Source organism: Ziziphus jujuba, chromosome 7 (assembly GCF_031755915.1).
Source record: "Ziziphus jujuba cultivar Dongzao chromosome 7, ASM3175591v1".
In the NCBI taxonomy this organism is placed as follows: domain Eukaryota; kingdom Viridiplantae; phylum Streptophyta; class Magnoliopsida; order Rosales; family Rhamnaceae; genus Ziziphus; species Ziziphus jujuba.
The window spans coordinates 9,943,855-9,956,694 of record NC_083385.1 but is presented as its reverse complement, the minus strand read 5'-3'; the positions used below and the strand labels follow the sequence as shown (position 1 = coordinate 9,956,694).

At 37.0% G+C, this 12,840-nt stretch overlaps 4 protein-coding genes across 4 annotated transcripts; 2 read left to right on the top strand and 2 right to left on the bottom strand.

Moving 5' to 3' along the window:
* Nucleotides 1-97: 97 nt before the first annotated feature.
* LOC107424577 (uncharacterized) lies at nt 98-4,346 on the bottom strand. The gene is made up of 16 exons (XM_016034420.4): nt 3,971-4,346; nt 3,713-3,882; nt 3,414-3,493; nt 3,174-3,269; nt 2,949-3,072; nt 2,716-2,774; nt 2,507-2,575; nt 2,290-2,360; nt 2,095-2,191; nt 1,605-1,679; nt 1,302-1,400; nt 987-1,130; nt 872-901; nt 713-775; nt 526-603; nt 98-429 (listed from the first exon to the last, which is right to left on the bottom strand). The coding sequence occupies exons 1-16, from the start codon at nt 4,087-4,089 to the stop codon at nt 346-348; spliced, it is 1,458 nt and encodes a 485-aa protein (XP_015889906.1). The 5' UTR covers nt 4,090-4,346; the 3' UTR covers nt 98-345.
* A 2,579-nt stretch (nt 4,347-6,925) lies between these two features.
* On the top strand, nt 6,926-8,016 carry LOC107424572 (dehydrin DHN1). The gene is made up of 2 exons (XM_016034415.4): nt 6,926-7,355; nt 7,475-8,016. Exons 1-2 carry the CDS (start codon nt 7,071-7,073, stop codon nt 7,730-7,732), a joined length of 543 nt encoding a protein of 180 aa, XP_015889901.3. The 5' UTR covers nt 6,926-7,070; the 3' UTR covers nt 7,733-8,016.
* An 866-nt stretch (nt 8,017-8,882) lies between these two features.
* LOC107424573 (pentatricopeptide repeat-containing protein At5g44230) lies at nt 8,883-11,007 on the bottom strand. Its single transcript, XM_048478991.2, has one exon. The coding sequence runs from the start codon at nt 10,970-10,972 to the stop codon at nt 9,026-9,028; it is 1,947 nt and encodes a 648-aa protein (XP_048334948.2). The 5' UTR covers nt 10,973-11,007; the 3' UTR covers nt 8,883-9,025.
* Nucleotides 11,008-11,400: 393 nt separating this feature from the next.
* Nucleotides 11,401-12,721, top strand: LOC107424571 (uncharacterized). The gene is made up of 2 exons (XM_016034414.4): nt 11,401-12,126; nt 12,276-12,721. The coding sequence occupies exons 1-2, from the start codon at nt 11,401-11,403 to the stop codon at nt 12,414-12,416; spliced, it is 867 nt and encodes a 288-aa protein (XP_015889900.2). The 3' UTR covers nt 12,417-12,721.
* The last annotated feature ends 119 nt before the right edge of the window (nt 12,722-12,840 follow it).

The following is a 12,840-nucleotide window of genomic DNA, read 5'->3' as shown; positions in this document are numbered from 1 at the left end:
TCTGTACACTTGGAGAAGTCGATTGTTAGAATAGTTCGAAGAGACCCGAATGAGAAAACTAATATGATGGGAGATTTTTGCTATATTAGTACACATATAATGAGAAATTCTTCCTATATATTGCTCCTCTTGGAGACTGAAGATGAGGAATAACATTTACTCAAAGCCATTGCAATTTGTTACAATTTTTTTTTTTTTTTTTCTCGATCGGACGCACAATTTGTTATAATTTGAAAATACCAAAATTTTGAGACTCGTAACTTAAAAGGAATTGCAACTTGTTTCCTAAAAAGCACGCAAGCTAACTGTCACTCAAAAGTACATTCTGTTCATCTTTCTATCAAATCAGGATCCAGGTTGAGGTCTCCTCGGCTTGTTGAAATTCCAAAATCTTCTAGAGATCCCAGCATCAGATGATGTGTCCCATACCTGCAAATTTTCCATGATGTCATTATCTTCCGAATATAATTGGAAAAATTACATTCAACCATAAAACAAGTTGGAAAAAAAAAAAAAAAGGCTCACTTCCAACAAGCCCTTGGAGCCTCCTATAGCCAGTAAATAGGGACTGTCCTCTGAGAAGGAAACCGAAAAGACAGCTCCCTATAATTCAGAACAAAGCGTCAATTTTATCCATACTAATAAAAATTAAAAACACAATGTATCTAGAGAATGCTTCTATATCCCATCAAATTGCATAATTGTAACTTACCAATTTGGGATTCCTGGACGCAACACACGATGGCTGGTTATTTGATAAATCCCAAAGCTTTACCTACATGAGATAACAAAATTATTAGAAGGATTAAAATCATTGATCTCTGTGGTAAATACAGAAGCGTATACAGGGCATCAGGGCAACTTCATATACCATTTTGTCTGTTGATCCAGTCGCAAGTAACTGTGCAAAACCACAAAATGAAATTACATTAGGAAGTAACTATCTAAAAACTCTTAGAAAATTGAAAAGAAAAATAACTGCATACATTAGGAGCTGAAGGATTATAGGATATTGTGCAAACTGATTTATCGTGTGCATGCAGTGTAAAACTTGGTCTAGACTCAGCAGCGGGATCAGATGTAGCGGTCCGAATATCAAATCCCTTCAATGTCCCATCTTCAAGACTCACCTATCGACAAGCACATAAATGATTATCATTCATTCTTATTGCCTCTGTATCCAGAAAGTGACCATATCTATAAATTTGTTTACGCTCGTCTATACAACGTAGGACACCTCAATCTTGAAAAACAATTAATTAAATCAAAAAAAGGACCCAGGAAAGGGTCTGAGTACGCACCACAAATGAGTGCTCCGTGTGTGGATCCCATCCCAAGCTCTCTACATCAGCTGTGACCTTCCATCTATAACCAGAATGTGATGGTATCCTCCCATCTTTCTGGGATGCATAACACCATTGCAATGTAAAAAATTGTAATCTCTTCAATGTAAAAAAAATAATAATAATAAAAAAAGAAAAAAAGAACTGACACAAATAAGTTCTTTAAACAAGTCCTTTGTTATGAAACGAAGGTCCATAGAAATGTATTATACATAGAATGTAATGAAAATGACTCAGAAGATGAGCTTTATGCTTTATTACCATAACTACTGAATGATCAAAAGATCCACTAAGAAGAACTTGGGGAGCATGATGGTTCCATGCGACTGCTTGAACCTGTGAGCATTAGTAGGAAGAAGGTTAATTTTTTTGGAAAAACAGATGAAGCAAAAGCTGATAACACCAGCCAGCTTAGTTACAGAGAAAAGATAAAATTTGGCACTAATGCCCTACAATCTCCAAAATAAATTTGGTACAATGGTAAAATTTCTGTAGTTTGTCTCATTCTAAAACTTTGTTCCTTATAAGTCAGATAGTCTGCAGAACATGAATGCATTACAACACCCCATGTCACCCATCTAAGAGACAAAAGAATAGCTCATTTCGTAATTACTGATATTAAAAGCCCGATATTACAAGGAACAAAAGGAACCATCCAACACAAAAAATAAATAAATAAATTCATTGGAAAGATTCAAAACTTTAATTCATTAAAGTAGTTGTTTATCAAGTCAATACTCAAAATTCTTGCCTTGTCTGTATGATGCTCGGTGGTAATAGTACATTTTGCGGTAGCCACATCCCAAATCTTTACTTGTCTGTCAGCACTAGCGCTAGCAAGAATATTCCTGTGTTTTCTCTTTGCATATTAGAAAAGATAACCAGTGCGGAACCAGTATAAACATCCCACAGAAGCAATGAGAGGAAACAGAAAGACTTAACAAACCTGTACTCCTTATTCCAAGCAAGACCAAGTACCGAATCAGTGTGGCTGTCTTCTTTGTATTTGATTGATGTCTAACATACAACAAGACCAAGCAAAATAAGTGTCCAAAAATTACAAGTTTCTCAAGTATAAGCACTAAAGCTTTGACATTTGTACTGGGCCAACATGAAAGTGTGTTTATACAGAAAAATTAAACTTGGCAGAGTCTAGTAAAAACCTTTTTCCCTTTTTTCTTCTTTTTCTCAACAATGCCACCTAATATGAGACATGGTTGCACTTCATCAATCTTGGAAAAAAAAAAAAAATTAGTCTAATAACCAATTCAATATATGTGACCAACCTAGTCAATGTCTTATCTACTAAAAAACAAAAAATAAAACTAATAAGTCTTTAATCTAACTACTCTAAAAACCAAAACCAACATACAATGTCAAGATCCCATATTTCGATGGAAGGTTCCATTGAGCCAACAGCAATAAAATTCCCTGTCAACATATAGAAGAAATTTGATAAAGCACCACGGCAAGTGAAAAGCAAACTCCTCGTCTTTTTCCTTTTCTTTATTTTTTTATTTTTTTTATTTTTTGTGTGTGTGTGTAAAACTTAAATCTGCAACAATGAAAACGATTCAAGATCAAAGCACATGAATAATCACTCACCTTTTTCTCCACCTTTAAGCGGACAATCAAGCCATGCAGTGGAAAGGGGAAAAGCTGAGATGATGACATCATGGTGCACATAGGTGTTTAATTCACCATCATCAGATTCCTCACATACCCAAACCTGTTTGTACACAACAATGCAATTATTCACCAGTGCCACGCACACTCCTAAAGAGAAAGAGAGAGATGAAACCAAGCATTTCACAGTTAGCTATTACATGCCTCGAGCTGACTGACATCATCACCACTACGAGCACACACTATGACTGCATCCGTTGGACTAATGGTCAAGTCCTCCAGCTCTTCAGAATCATCATCCTAACAAATGTTTAATAGAAATTTATTTTTTATTTAAAATATATATATATATATATATATATATATATATATATATAAAAGGTCTTCCAGCTTCACAAGACAAAGAATTGAAAAAGCAAATCCATAAAAACTTCGAAAACTTACATCTTTCTCCTTGATATATGGATCCAAATCATTACATGGGTAGTAAAGGTCCCCAAGCCCGGTGCTAAATATCTCAATGCCTGAAATTTGGCCACAAGACCATCCATAGTTAGCTATACTTATACGCCACTTATTGCAAGCTGCATAAACTACTAACAAAAAAGTTATCTTGGCAATGTATCTAACCAAATTGATCAATTTCCCTTCCCTCCAATCTTCATGCTTTCCAATTCAAAGCAAATTAAATAAATAAATAAATAATCAAAGAGAACGAAAACGCGAAGCAAATAGAAAGATACCTTCATCCTCATCGTCGTAATTGTCCATGTCAAGCTCCCTTAAACCGTCGGTTATATCATTAAATTTGGCGTCCGACATGGCGGCTTTGGAAGATTTAGCAGCTTCACCACTCTGCTTGGTGGCATCGACCTCCATATCTCCATCTTCGTCCTCGCTTTCATCATCATCACTATTGCAAAAGAGCGACAAAAAGGGAGTCAGATAATCCGAGAAAATCTCACAGAAAAACACGAAGTAAGCAGGAAGACGCTTCTTACTCTCTCTCTAAAGCGCCGCTCTTGACTAGCTCATCGATTTCTTCTTTGGAAGGCGGTTCGGCCTCCTCGGGAACAGGCTTCGATGCACCTTTTGGTATCCAAGAGATTGCCGATATCATTTTCTCTCTGCAACGAAATGAAGAAGACGATTATGATAGCAAATTTGGCTATGGAGTTTGGTTGCAGTGGATGTACTAGCTTCTTTCTTTGTATCTGTTGCTTTCTGTCAAATATTAGGGTTTAAGAGACACGTGAGAACCGTTTGGTGCGGTGCTTAAAGTAATTCCGATTGTTGCCTGAGAAACCAGTCGCTTCGGCTGAACATTTTAATGGGCTTTTGGTTGGTTATTATAACAATTTACGGCCCGATATGAAGTTCAGGTGGGCAAGTGTGTAAATAGTAGCTACCTTCTTGACACCGCCGAAGAATTGTTTGACTTCCATATTTCTATATACACCGAATCATATCTAAGTTAAAAATAACTTCGGTATTCTTGAGCAATTCATGCAGTCCATTTTGATTTGGTACAGATGACCCTTTGCCCCAAAAAGAGAAAAAAACAAGGTATAGAAATCTAACCTGGATTGCTTTGAATATAGGTCAAACTTAATACTAAGTGAATTATATTTAAAATAGTCAGGTCCAATTCCAATTGATGTCAGAATACCAATGGGCCGTCCAATTAGTGCATGGCAATTGACACTATTTGGACTCTAAGAGAAAGTGAATAGCATAATGGTTCTAGCCATTAGCCACCGAAAATTGTTAGTATTAAAACTATTTTTGGCTACAATACATAGTTTTTAACCATAATAATTAGTTTTTGTTTAAGTACAACATTGGAAAGGAGGATTTTTCAAGGAGATTTATTTTTAGTTGTACAACTCTACCGACTAAGCTTATGAATATCATAATAATTAGTTTTAACCATGGCTAAAAGTCCTTCCTAACCACAGCATGAAAACTTTTGATTACGGAGTTATTAACCATAATACAATAACAACAATTATTTGCTTAAAATATTTAGCCATAAATGTAGACTTTTAACTACAACTTTTATTACAGCTAAAGCCTTGCTTTTTAATAGCTTATGGGTATGCGTGGTTGTCAAGATTTTAAAAATTGAAATTTCAATTTTTTGAGGAATTGAAATAAAATTTAGTTACTAAATACACCAAGTAGAATATTTATAATATTCATCGAAAATTTTGAAATTTTGCTGAATTTTTCTGTAATTTATGTTAAAATATTTATATCAAATTCTTAACAGTTTAGTTAAAAATTTTATAATCTCTATTGCTTAAAAAAAATTAAAAATAATTCATAAATATTATTGATGTTTAGTAATTTTTTTATGATAAATTAACTTCATTAATAATTTTTTTTTTATAATAAATTAACTTCAGTAATAATTTTTTTTTTTACCTTTTAATTGTCTTTCAAATATTTAGTGATATAAAGAGAATAGAATATGTTAAATTGAATAACTTTGATATGTTTTATTCATCGATAAAATATATTTATATATTTTGCTGTACATTTTGTATACAATATTTTCATTAGAATTCGATAATTACAAGTTAATAGTTGACTATATAAATAAAAAATAATAATATAAAAATATAATATTTTATAGAATTGGCATTGATGGTATTTAAATTAATAATATAAAGTAAATAAAAAATAAAAAAATAATAGAATATACATAAATTACATTTAATACAAGATCTTTATAATTGGCATAGTAATAATTACATAAAAAATTATTAAAGAAATATATTTTTAATAATTACTTTTTACATTTGAAAATGAAAATAAATAAAAAATTAACAATTTTCAACCACGGTAAAATTTTTATATAATATTGAAATAACATTAATGAAATATAACTTATTATAATAATTATTTTATCTTAATTAGTAAATAACTTTATCATATATATATATATATATATATATGTATATTTTTATTAATAATTGCTTATTTATGATAAATATTTATTATAAATCAATTAATTAAAAAAAATAATATCAATTTAATATTTTAATAATTTATATAATTAATTAAATAAATAAATTAATTTTAAAATTTTAACAAAAATTTTATTTTTTAAAATAAATTTCTATTATTTATTATTTTTTTTTTTTATAAGTCTTTGTCCGAAATTTTGAACCGTTGTTTTTCTTGTAGTTGCTTGAAGGCTTGAAAAAATCAAAAGGACCAAATTTTGGCTGTTTAACCCTGAATGGCAATGTGCATTATTAAGAATTTGCTATTTCAGTGGGAAAAGAACTATGATAACGCCATTTACAGCTATCGACCAACGAATTTAACATTTCTAGATCGTATTAATGTTTCCTCTAGATCGAGCATCGGACAGATGTGCACAAATCCTCTATTAGAGCTTTAGAGTCATGCAGCAATTTCAAAGCGCGTATACAAATATTGACAATTTCCATCAGAACCAGATGGACATGATGAAATATTATTCTATGCGGATGCGGGACCTATCCACATCCTTCATGCTTATCCTGATCACTCACCGTACGTTACGTACCACCGTCCAGATTCTATAACACAGATCAAGATTAACGATCAACGACTTCTAGAAGCCCACGTGTACAACTTCACCGTCAGTTCATGACCATGCCGCTGTAGCTCTTACCATCAATTATCTTAATTTTTTTTTTGTCTTCAAGTTCGAGGACGCGGTGTAGTGTCACCCGGCACATAAGGCCCCGGTTCCAAAAATAACCGATCTTATCCCATTGCCGACACTGGAAGACACCTTTCCTCCCATGATACATCCAAGTGTCCTTTCGACAATAACGTGGTAGGTATAATTACTCTATTTGGTACGTGTAAGAACCGGACGACATGCACGTAGAGATATGGTCCTTGACCGTCATCTTAGCTGGTGAGAATGCACTGCCTATATATAGACCAGGCCAAATTATCCAAACCAACTACCAAAAAAACATTTTGTACTTCCAATAGCAAAACAACAGTTAATACATAGCTTTGTTACACCAATTTCTTCAGCTTTCTAGGTTTATTACCTATTTCCTACTTGCTTTTTTGACCAAAATATCAGAAAAAATGTCGCATTACCAGAACCAATATGGTGCAACAGGCCAAACTGATGAATATGGCAACCCAATTCGCCACACCGACGAATATGGCAACCCAGTTAATCGCACCGACAACACTGGCACCTATGGAACTGGAGGGCATGGTACTACCACGGGATATGGTACGGGATATGGTACTGCCACCACCGGTACCGGCGTTGGCGGTAATTATGGCCAGACCCAGCAGCACAAGGAACACGGCCATGGTGGTACTGGAGTGCTGCATCGCTCTGGTAGCGGAAGCTCTAGCTCTGTAAGTACTCGGTTCCATTCCCCTATGCATTAGTTGATACTTGTAAAATATTGTCCGTATTAGCTTTTTCGGTTTTTTGGCGGTGGCTGAAAGGTATTTGTTTTTGGTATGTTTTGCAGTCGGAGGATGATGGTCAAGGCGGGAGGAGGAAGAAGGGGCTTAAAGATAAAATAAAGGAGAAGCTGCCTGGCGGTAACAGGGGCGACCAGACTCATACAGGTGCCACTACGACTCCTGGAGGTGGAGGTTACAACCAGACTCATACAGGTGCCACTACGGCTCCTGGAGGTGGAGGTTACTACGATGCATCGAGGGAGCAACCTGAGAAGAAGGGAATGATGGAGAAGATCAAGGAGAAGCTTCCTGGGCAGCACTAGGTTGTTTTAAATAATATCTATGTCTGTGTGCGTGAATATATGGTGACTAATAAAAATTAAGAAGTATATAAAACTACTATAAACTCTGGTTTGTCAGGGACGAGCGAGTCTGAAATGGCCGGGAGGTTCATTATTGCAAACAGGCTCATATGCTGTGTATAATAAGTGATGTTTGCTCCTGTTTAGTTAACATCATGATGCTTTAGATTATGTAGTATGTGCTTGGCAGGCTTTGTTATGTGTTCCATTTGGTACTACTACGTATTTCAAGAGTTTCTATTTTATTCGCTGGATCTTTTTTCCTTTTCCTTTGTTTTTGCGCTAAATGCATAAAAAAAAGTTATATATTTCTTCAAGAGAAACAAAGATGGGGCACGGTTTATCAAAACCAAATTTGGACCTCTGTTTTAATTACCAAAAGTTACCACAAGAACACATCCCATTATAAATGCATAAAAAAGTTAAAATACTTCAAAAGAAACAAAGATGGGGCATGGTATATTAAAAACCAAAATCGGACACATCTGTTTTAATTACCAAGAGTTCCCACAATAAACATCCTATTTCAAGAGTTTCTATTTTATTCGATGGATCTTTATTCCTTTTCCTTTGGACCTCTGTTTTAATTACCAAAAGTTACCACAAGAACACATCCCATTATAAATGCATAAAAAAGTTAAAATACTTCAAAAGAACCAAAGATGGGGCATGGTATGTTAAAACCAAAATCGGACATCTGTTTTAATTACCAAAAGTTACCACAAGAACACATCCTATTTCAAGAGTTTCTATTTTATTCGCTGGATCTTTTTTCCTTTTCCTTTGTTTTTGCGCTAAATGCATAAAAAAGTTATATTTCTTCAAGAAGAAACAAAGGTGGGGCACGGTTAACCAAAACCAAATTTGGACCTCTGTTTTAATTACCAAAAGTTACCACAAGAACACATCCCATTATAAATGCATAAAAAAGTTAAAATACTTCAAAAGAAACAAAGATGGGTCATGGTATATTAAAACCAAAATCGGACACATCTGTTTTAATTACCAAAAGTTACCACAAGAACACATCCCATCATGGAAGTGGTGGAATATGAGAAACAAAGATGGGGAACGGTATATCAAAACCAAATTTAAGATGGGGCATGGTATATTAAAACCAAAATCGGACATCTGTTTTAATTACCAAAAGTTACCACAAGCACACATCCCATTATAAATGCATAAAAAAGTTTCTTCAAAAGAAACAAAGATGGTGCATGGTATGTCAAAACCAAAATCGGACATCTGTTTTAATTACCAAAAGTTACCACAAGAACACATCCCATCATGGAAGTGGTGGAATCTCATATTATCTCTGATGACCATCTCCCTCGCCGTTATCTGTGATGCACCACACATGAATGCATGACAATCATCACATATCCTAAGATTCTTCATTATCCTAATGGTACAGCCAGCATTTGTACTCACGAGTCCGTATGCTAGGGCTAGCTTTTCACTATGAGTCATTAATATACGCTTCTTTTCTTCATCACTTACATCATAAGCCACGGAATTAAGGTCTGGTTGGTATCCACGAGCCTTTAGTCTGACCAGAAGATCCTCCAATGCCTGCTTAATCTCGATTGACATCCGATGCGTCGTATCACCTGCAAAGAACTCGTGAATTTGCCCTTTCTCTGCTTCAATCCAGCTATATCCAGGATTCTTTCTAAGACCCTTTCCTCTCATTAGCTTTCTCACCCTTGAAACGTCATCCAACCTTCCAGCCATTGCATATATGTTTGAAAGCACGATATAGTTTCCAATATCATTAGGTTCAAGCTCGAAAAGATGGTTAGCAGCGAGCTGGGCAATGTCGGGGTTCCTATGGATACGACATGCTCCGAGCAATGCTCCCCACACACCTACACTGGGCTCCATTGGCATTGTTTCGATAAGCTCAAGAGCTTCTTCCAAGTGACCCGCTCGACCGAGTAGATCAACCATGCAAGTGTAGTGATCCGCTGATGGAGCAACACCATAGTACTTTTCCATGGTTGCAAACAAGTGCCTACCCTGGTCTACTAGACCCACATGGCTACACGCTGTAAGAACCCCTATAAAAGTGACATGATTTGGTTCTATGTCAGTCTTCAACATATCATGGAATAATTGGATTGCTGCATGAGCACGACCATGTATCGCAAACCCCACAATCATTGAGCTGTAAGAAAAAATATTTCTTTCGTTCATTCCTTCAAACACCTTGTAAGCATCGACTACGCTCCCACACTTTGAGTACATGTCTATCATAGCAGATCCCACAACAACATTTTCAGAAGGCCCAAAACCAGATCTTTCAGCAACATCTCGGACCCAGTTAGCGTACTGGGACGCACCCAATTGCGCGCAGGCCGAAATGACACCAACCAGTGTAATGTCATCTGTCTGAACACCTACATTTTGCATTCGCTCAAACATATCCAACGCCTCCCTTGGCTGAGCATTCTGGGCATAACCTGTAACCATAGCTGTCCACGCCACCATATCCTTCACAGGCAACCCATCAAACAAATCTCTTGCCAAGTCCATATCCCCACTCTTGGCATAAGCAACAATCAACTCCGTCCAAGAAATCACATCTCTATTAGGCATTTCATCGAAAACCTTCCGCCCACACTCCAAAAACCCACATTTGACATACATACCAATCATGGTATTGCCCACATACAAATCAGACGCAAACCCTCCAATTAAAATTGTCTGGGCATGAATCTGCCTACCCAAGTTCACGTCGAGAGCTGCACCACAAGCCTTGAAAAGCGCCGAGAACGTAAACGACACAGGCCCAGTACCTGCTCTCCTCATACAATCATACAAAACAATCGCCTGGGAAAGAGGTCCTTGTTGAGCGTATCCGCGAATCATAGCAGTCCAGAGAAATGGATTTGGGTATTTAACTTGTTCGAAGACGAGACGAGGGTAGGTGTCCATTGGGACGTCGAGTTTGGTAAGAATGCGAATAAGCTTGGTAACAACGTAGCAGCTTTGGCCGAGGCCTCTACGGAGGAGGTGGCCATGAACCTGCTTAATTTGAGTAACGGTTTTGCAGTCATCGAGAACAAAATTGATTCTGTGCTCTAAGATTTTCCGCTTCTGTTCAATCTGAGAAACAGGATTGAAAATCTGTGGGGAAACGCTGGCAATAGATGTGGAGGAGGACCTGGTTGTAGACAATTTGCGAGAGAGAGTGAGCATCAGACCGTCCAAAGTCCCATGCGGTGACTGGCAATTTTCCCTCCCCCAGTTTCAAGCCTTATTACTTTGTACAATATACATGTCAAATTTTAATTGGAAGATGGAGTTCATTACATTCTGTGCTTTACAAGACACCTGATTTACATCAGTAGACGGTGCGTTTCATGGGACGTTATGAAGAAACGGTGCGTTTTGACCCGTATTGTGGAAGCGCAACTACGAGCCTATAAGTGTTTGTCCTGTGGAAATTGCATGTTGGCCAGTTTGCTCGTCTATATAAGAAATGAGACGGTTTGGAGGTCGATCATCTTCAAAGCTCAGAATTTAGAACTTTCAGAAAGCTTAGACCCAACCCAAAAAAAAAAAAAAAGAGAAACTTTCAGAAAGAGAGAGAGTGAGAGAGAGAAAAAACAAAGAAGTTCTCAAGAATGGGAGATCAAGAAACGCCGGAATTGGTACTAGTAGAGAAAAACCCAGAAGAAGCAGGAGGAGGGGTTATAATGCAAGTTTCATCATTATCATCATCGATGATGGAGAAGGAGATCGTCGGCATCTCAACGCTCTCACTTGAAACGAGCACCACCGATTCTGCTTCCTACGACTCTCCATGTTCCAAATGCGGTCTCTGTCCACCAGCAGTGGGATCCAACAACAGCTCTGGATCGTTGAAGAGGGCATCACCATGTTCTCCATCTTCGTCCTCTGTTCTTCACGACCAGCAGTACCAACCCAAACCCAAGAAACTCTTTCTTGACACACACGCCGATTCTTCTCTCTCTTGCTCCAGGAATCGGAATGATCTCCTCCGTCGCTGCGTTTCTGACCCCTGCAAGCCTCCTGTTACGGCACCCACCTCCAGTGTTGTTGGGACTACCAACCAATCTCCTGAGCATTCAGTCAGAGGGGGGGGCTCTGTTCCCAATCAGAACAGTTTTCTTCGCCGCTGTGTTTCTGACCCCTGCAAGCCTCCACTCGCCCCCACCACCCATATCGGAACTGGAACAACTCCCGTGCCGCCCGAGAACCCTGTCAACGGCTCCTTTTTTTCTTCTTCTGCGAACAACCTTGCACTCCCCCCTTCTGCAGTTCGCCGCTCCATTGTTGATATCACTCCTCCCGCCATTGCACATTCCACTTCGTCCACCAGCGACAAGGTTAGTTATTTGATTTCCAATAAAGAAAGATTCCTGATTTTGTTTTCTTTTTCTTTTTCTTTGTCAATTTCGTCGATTTTCTTTCTTGGGTTCTTGTTTAATTTCTCTCTTGGGCAAAGTTAAAAACTGCGTTTTGATTTTTATCGCAGAATGATTCTGAGCCGGACTATGAAAGCTATGTGAGCGTGGAGAGAAATGGAGAAACTTTTCGTATCCATTTGAACTGTCAATGTGGGAGGGCCTGTCACTTGCTCGTCGATGGAGGCGATTACTATTACAAGCTGATGTAGATTCACCAAGTATGGCTATAAATGATGGGCTTGCCACCGATCGTTTCAGGGGTTTTAAAAGAGTTTAATATTTGATCAAATATTTGTTTACCATACTTTGTTCAGTTTTTTACTTTGGTAACCATTTATTTAGAATTTAATTCTGTTAATTGGATTTTCTTAGTTCGTAATGATGGCAATTATAGGTGCTTGATGTATGGATTGGACCTTTGATGGGTGTACTTGAAAGAGGAGTTGCAGGACAATGTATGCAATAAGTGTACAGCATCATACATAATCCTATAATGAAAATGTGAATTTCTCTCTTTGGATTTTCTGCTTGTACATTTTGTTTTTTCATATATATATATTATTTTTTTTGGGTGAATTCCTTGTCCATTTTGGTCATTTTTGCTCAGAAATCTTTAAATACAAGGTTAAAGGA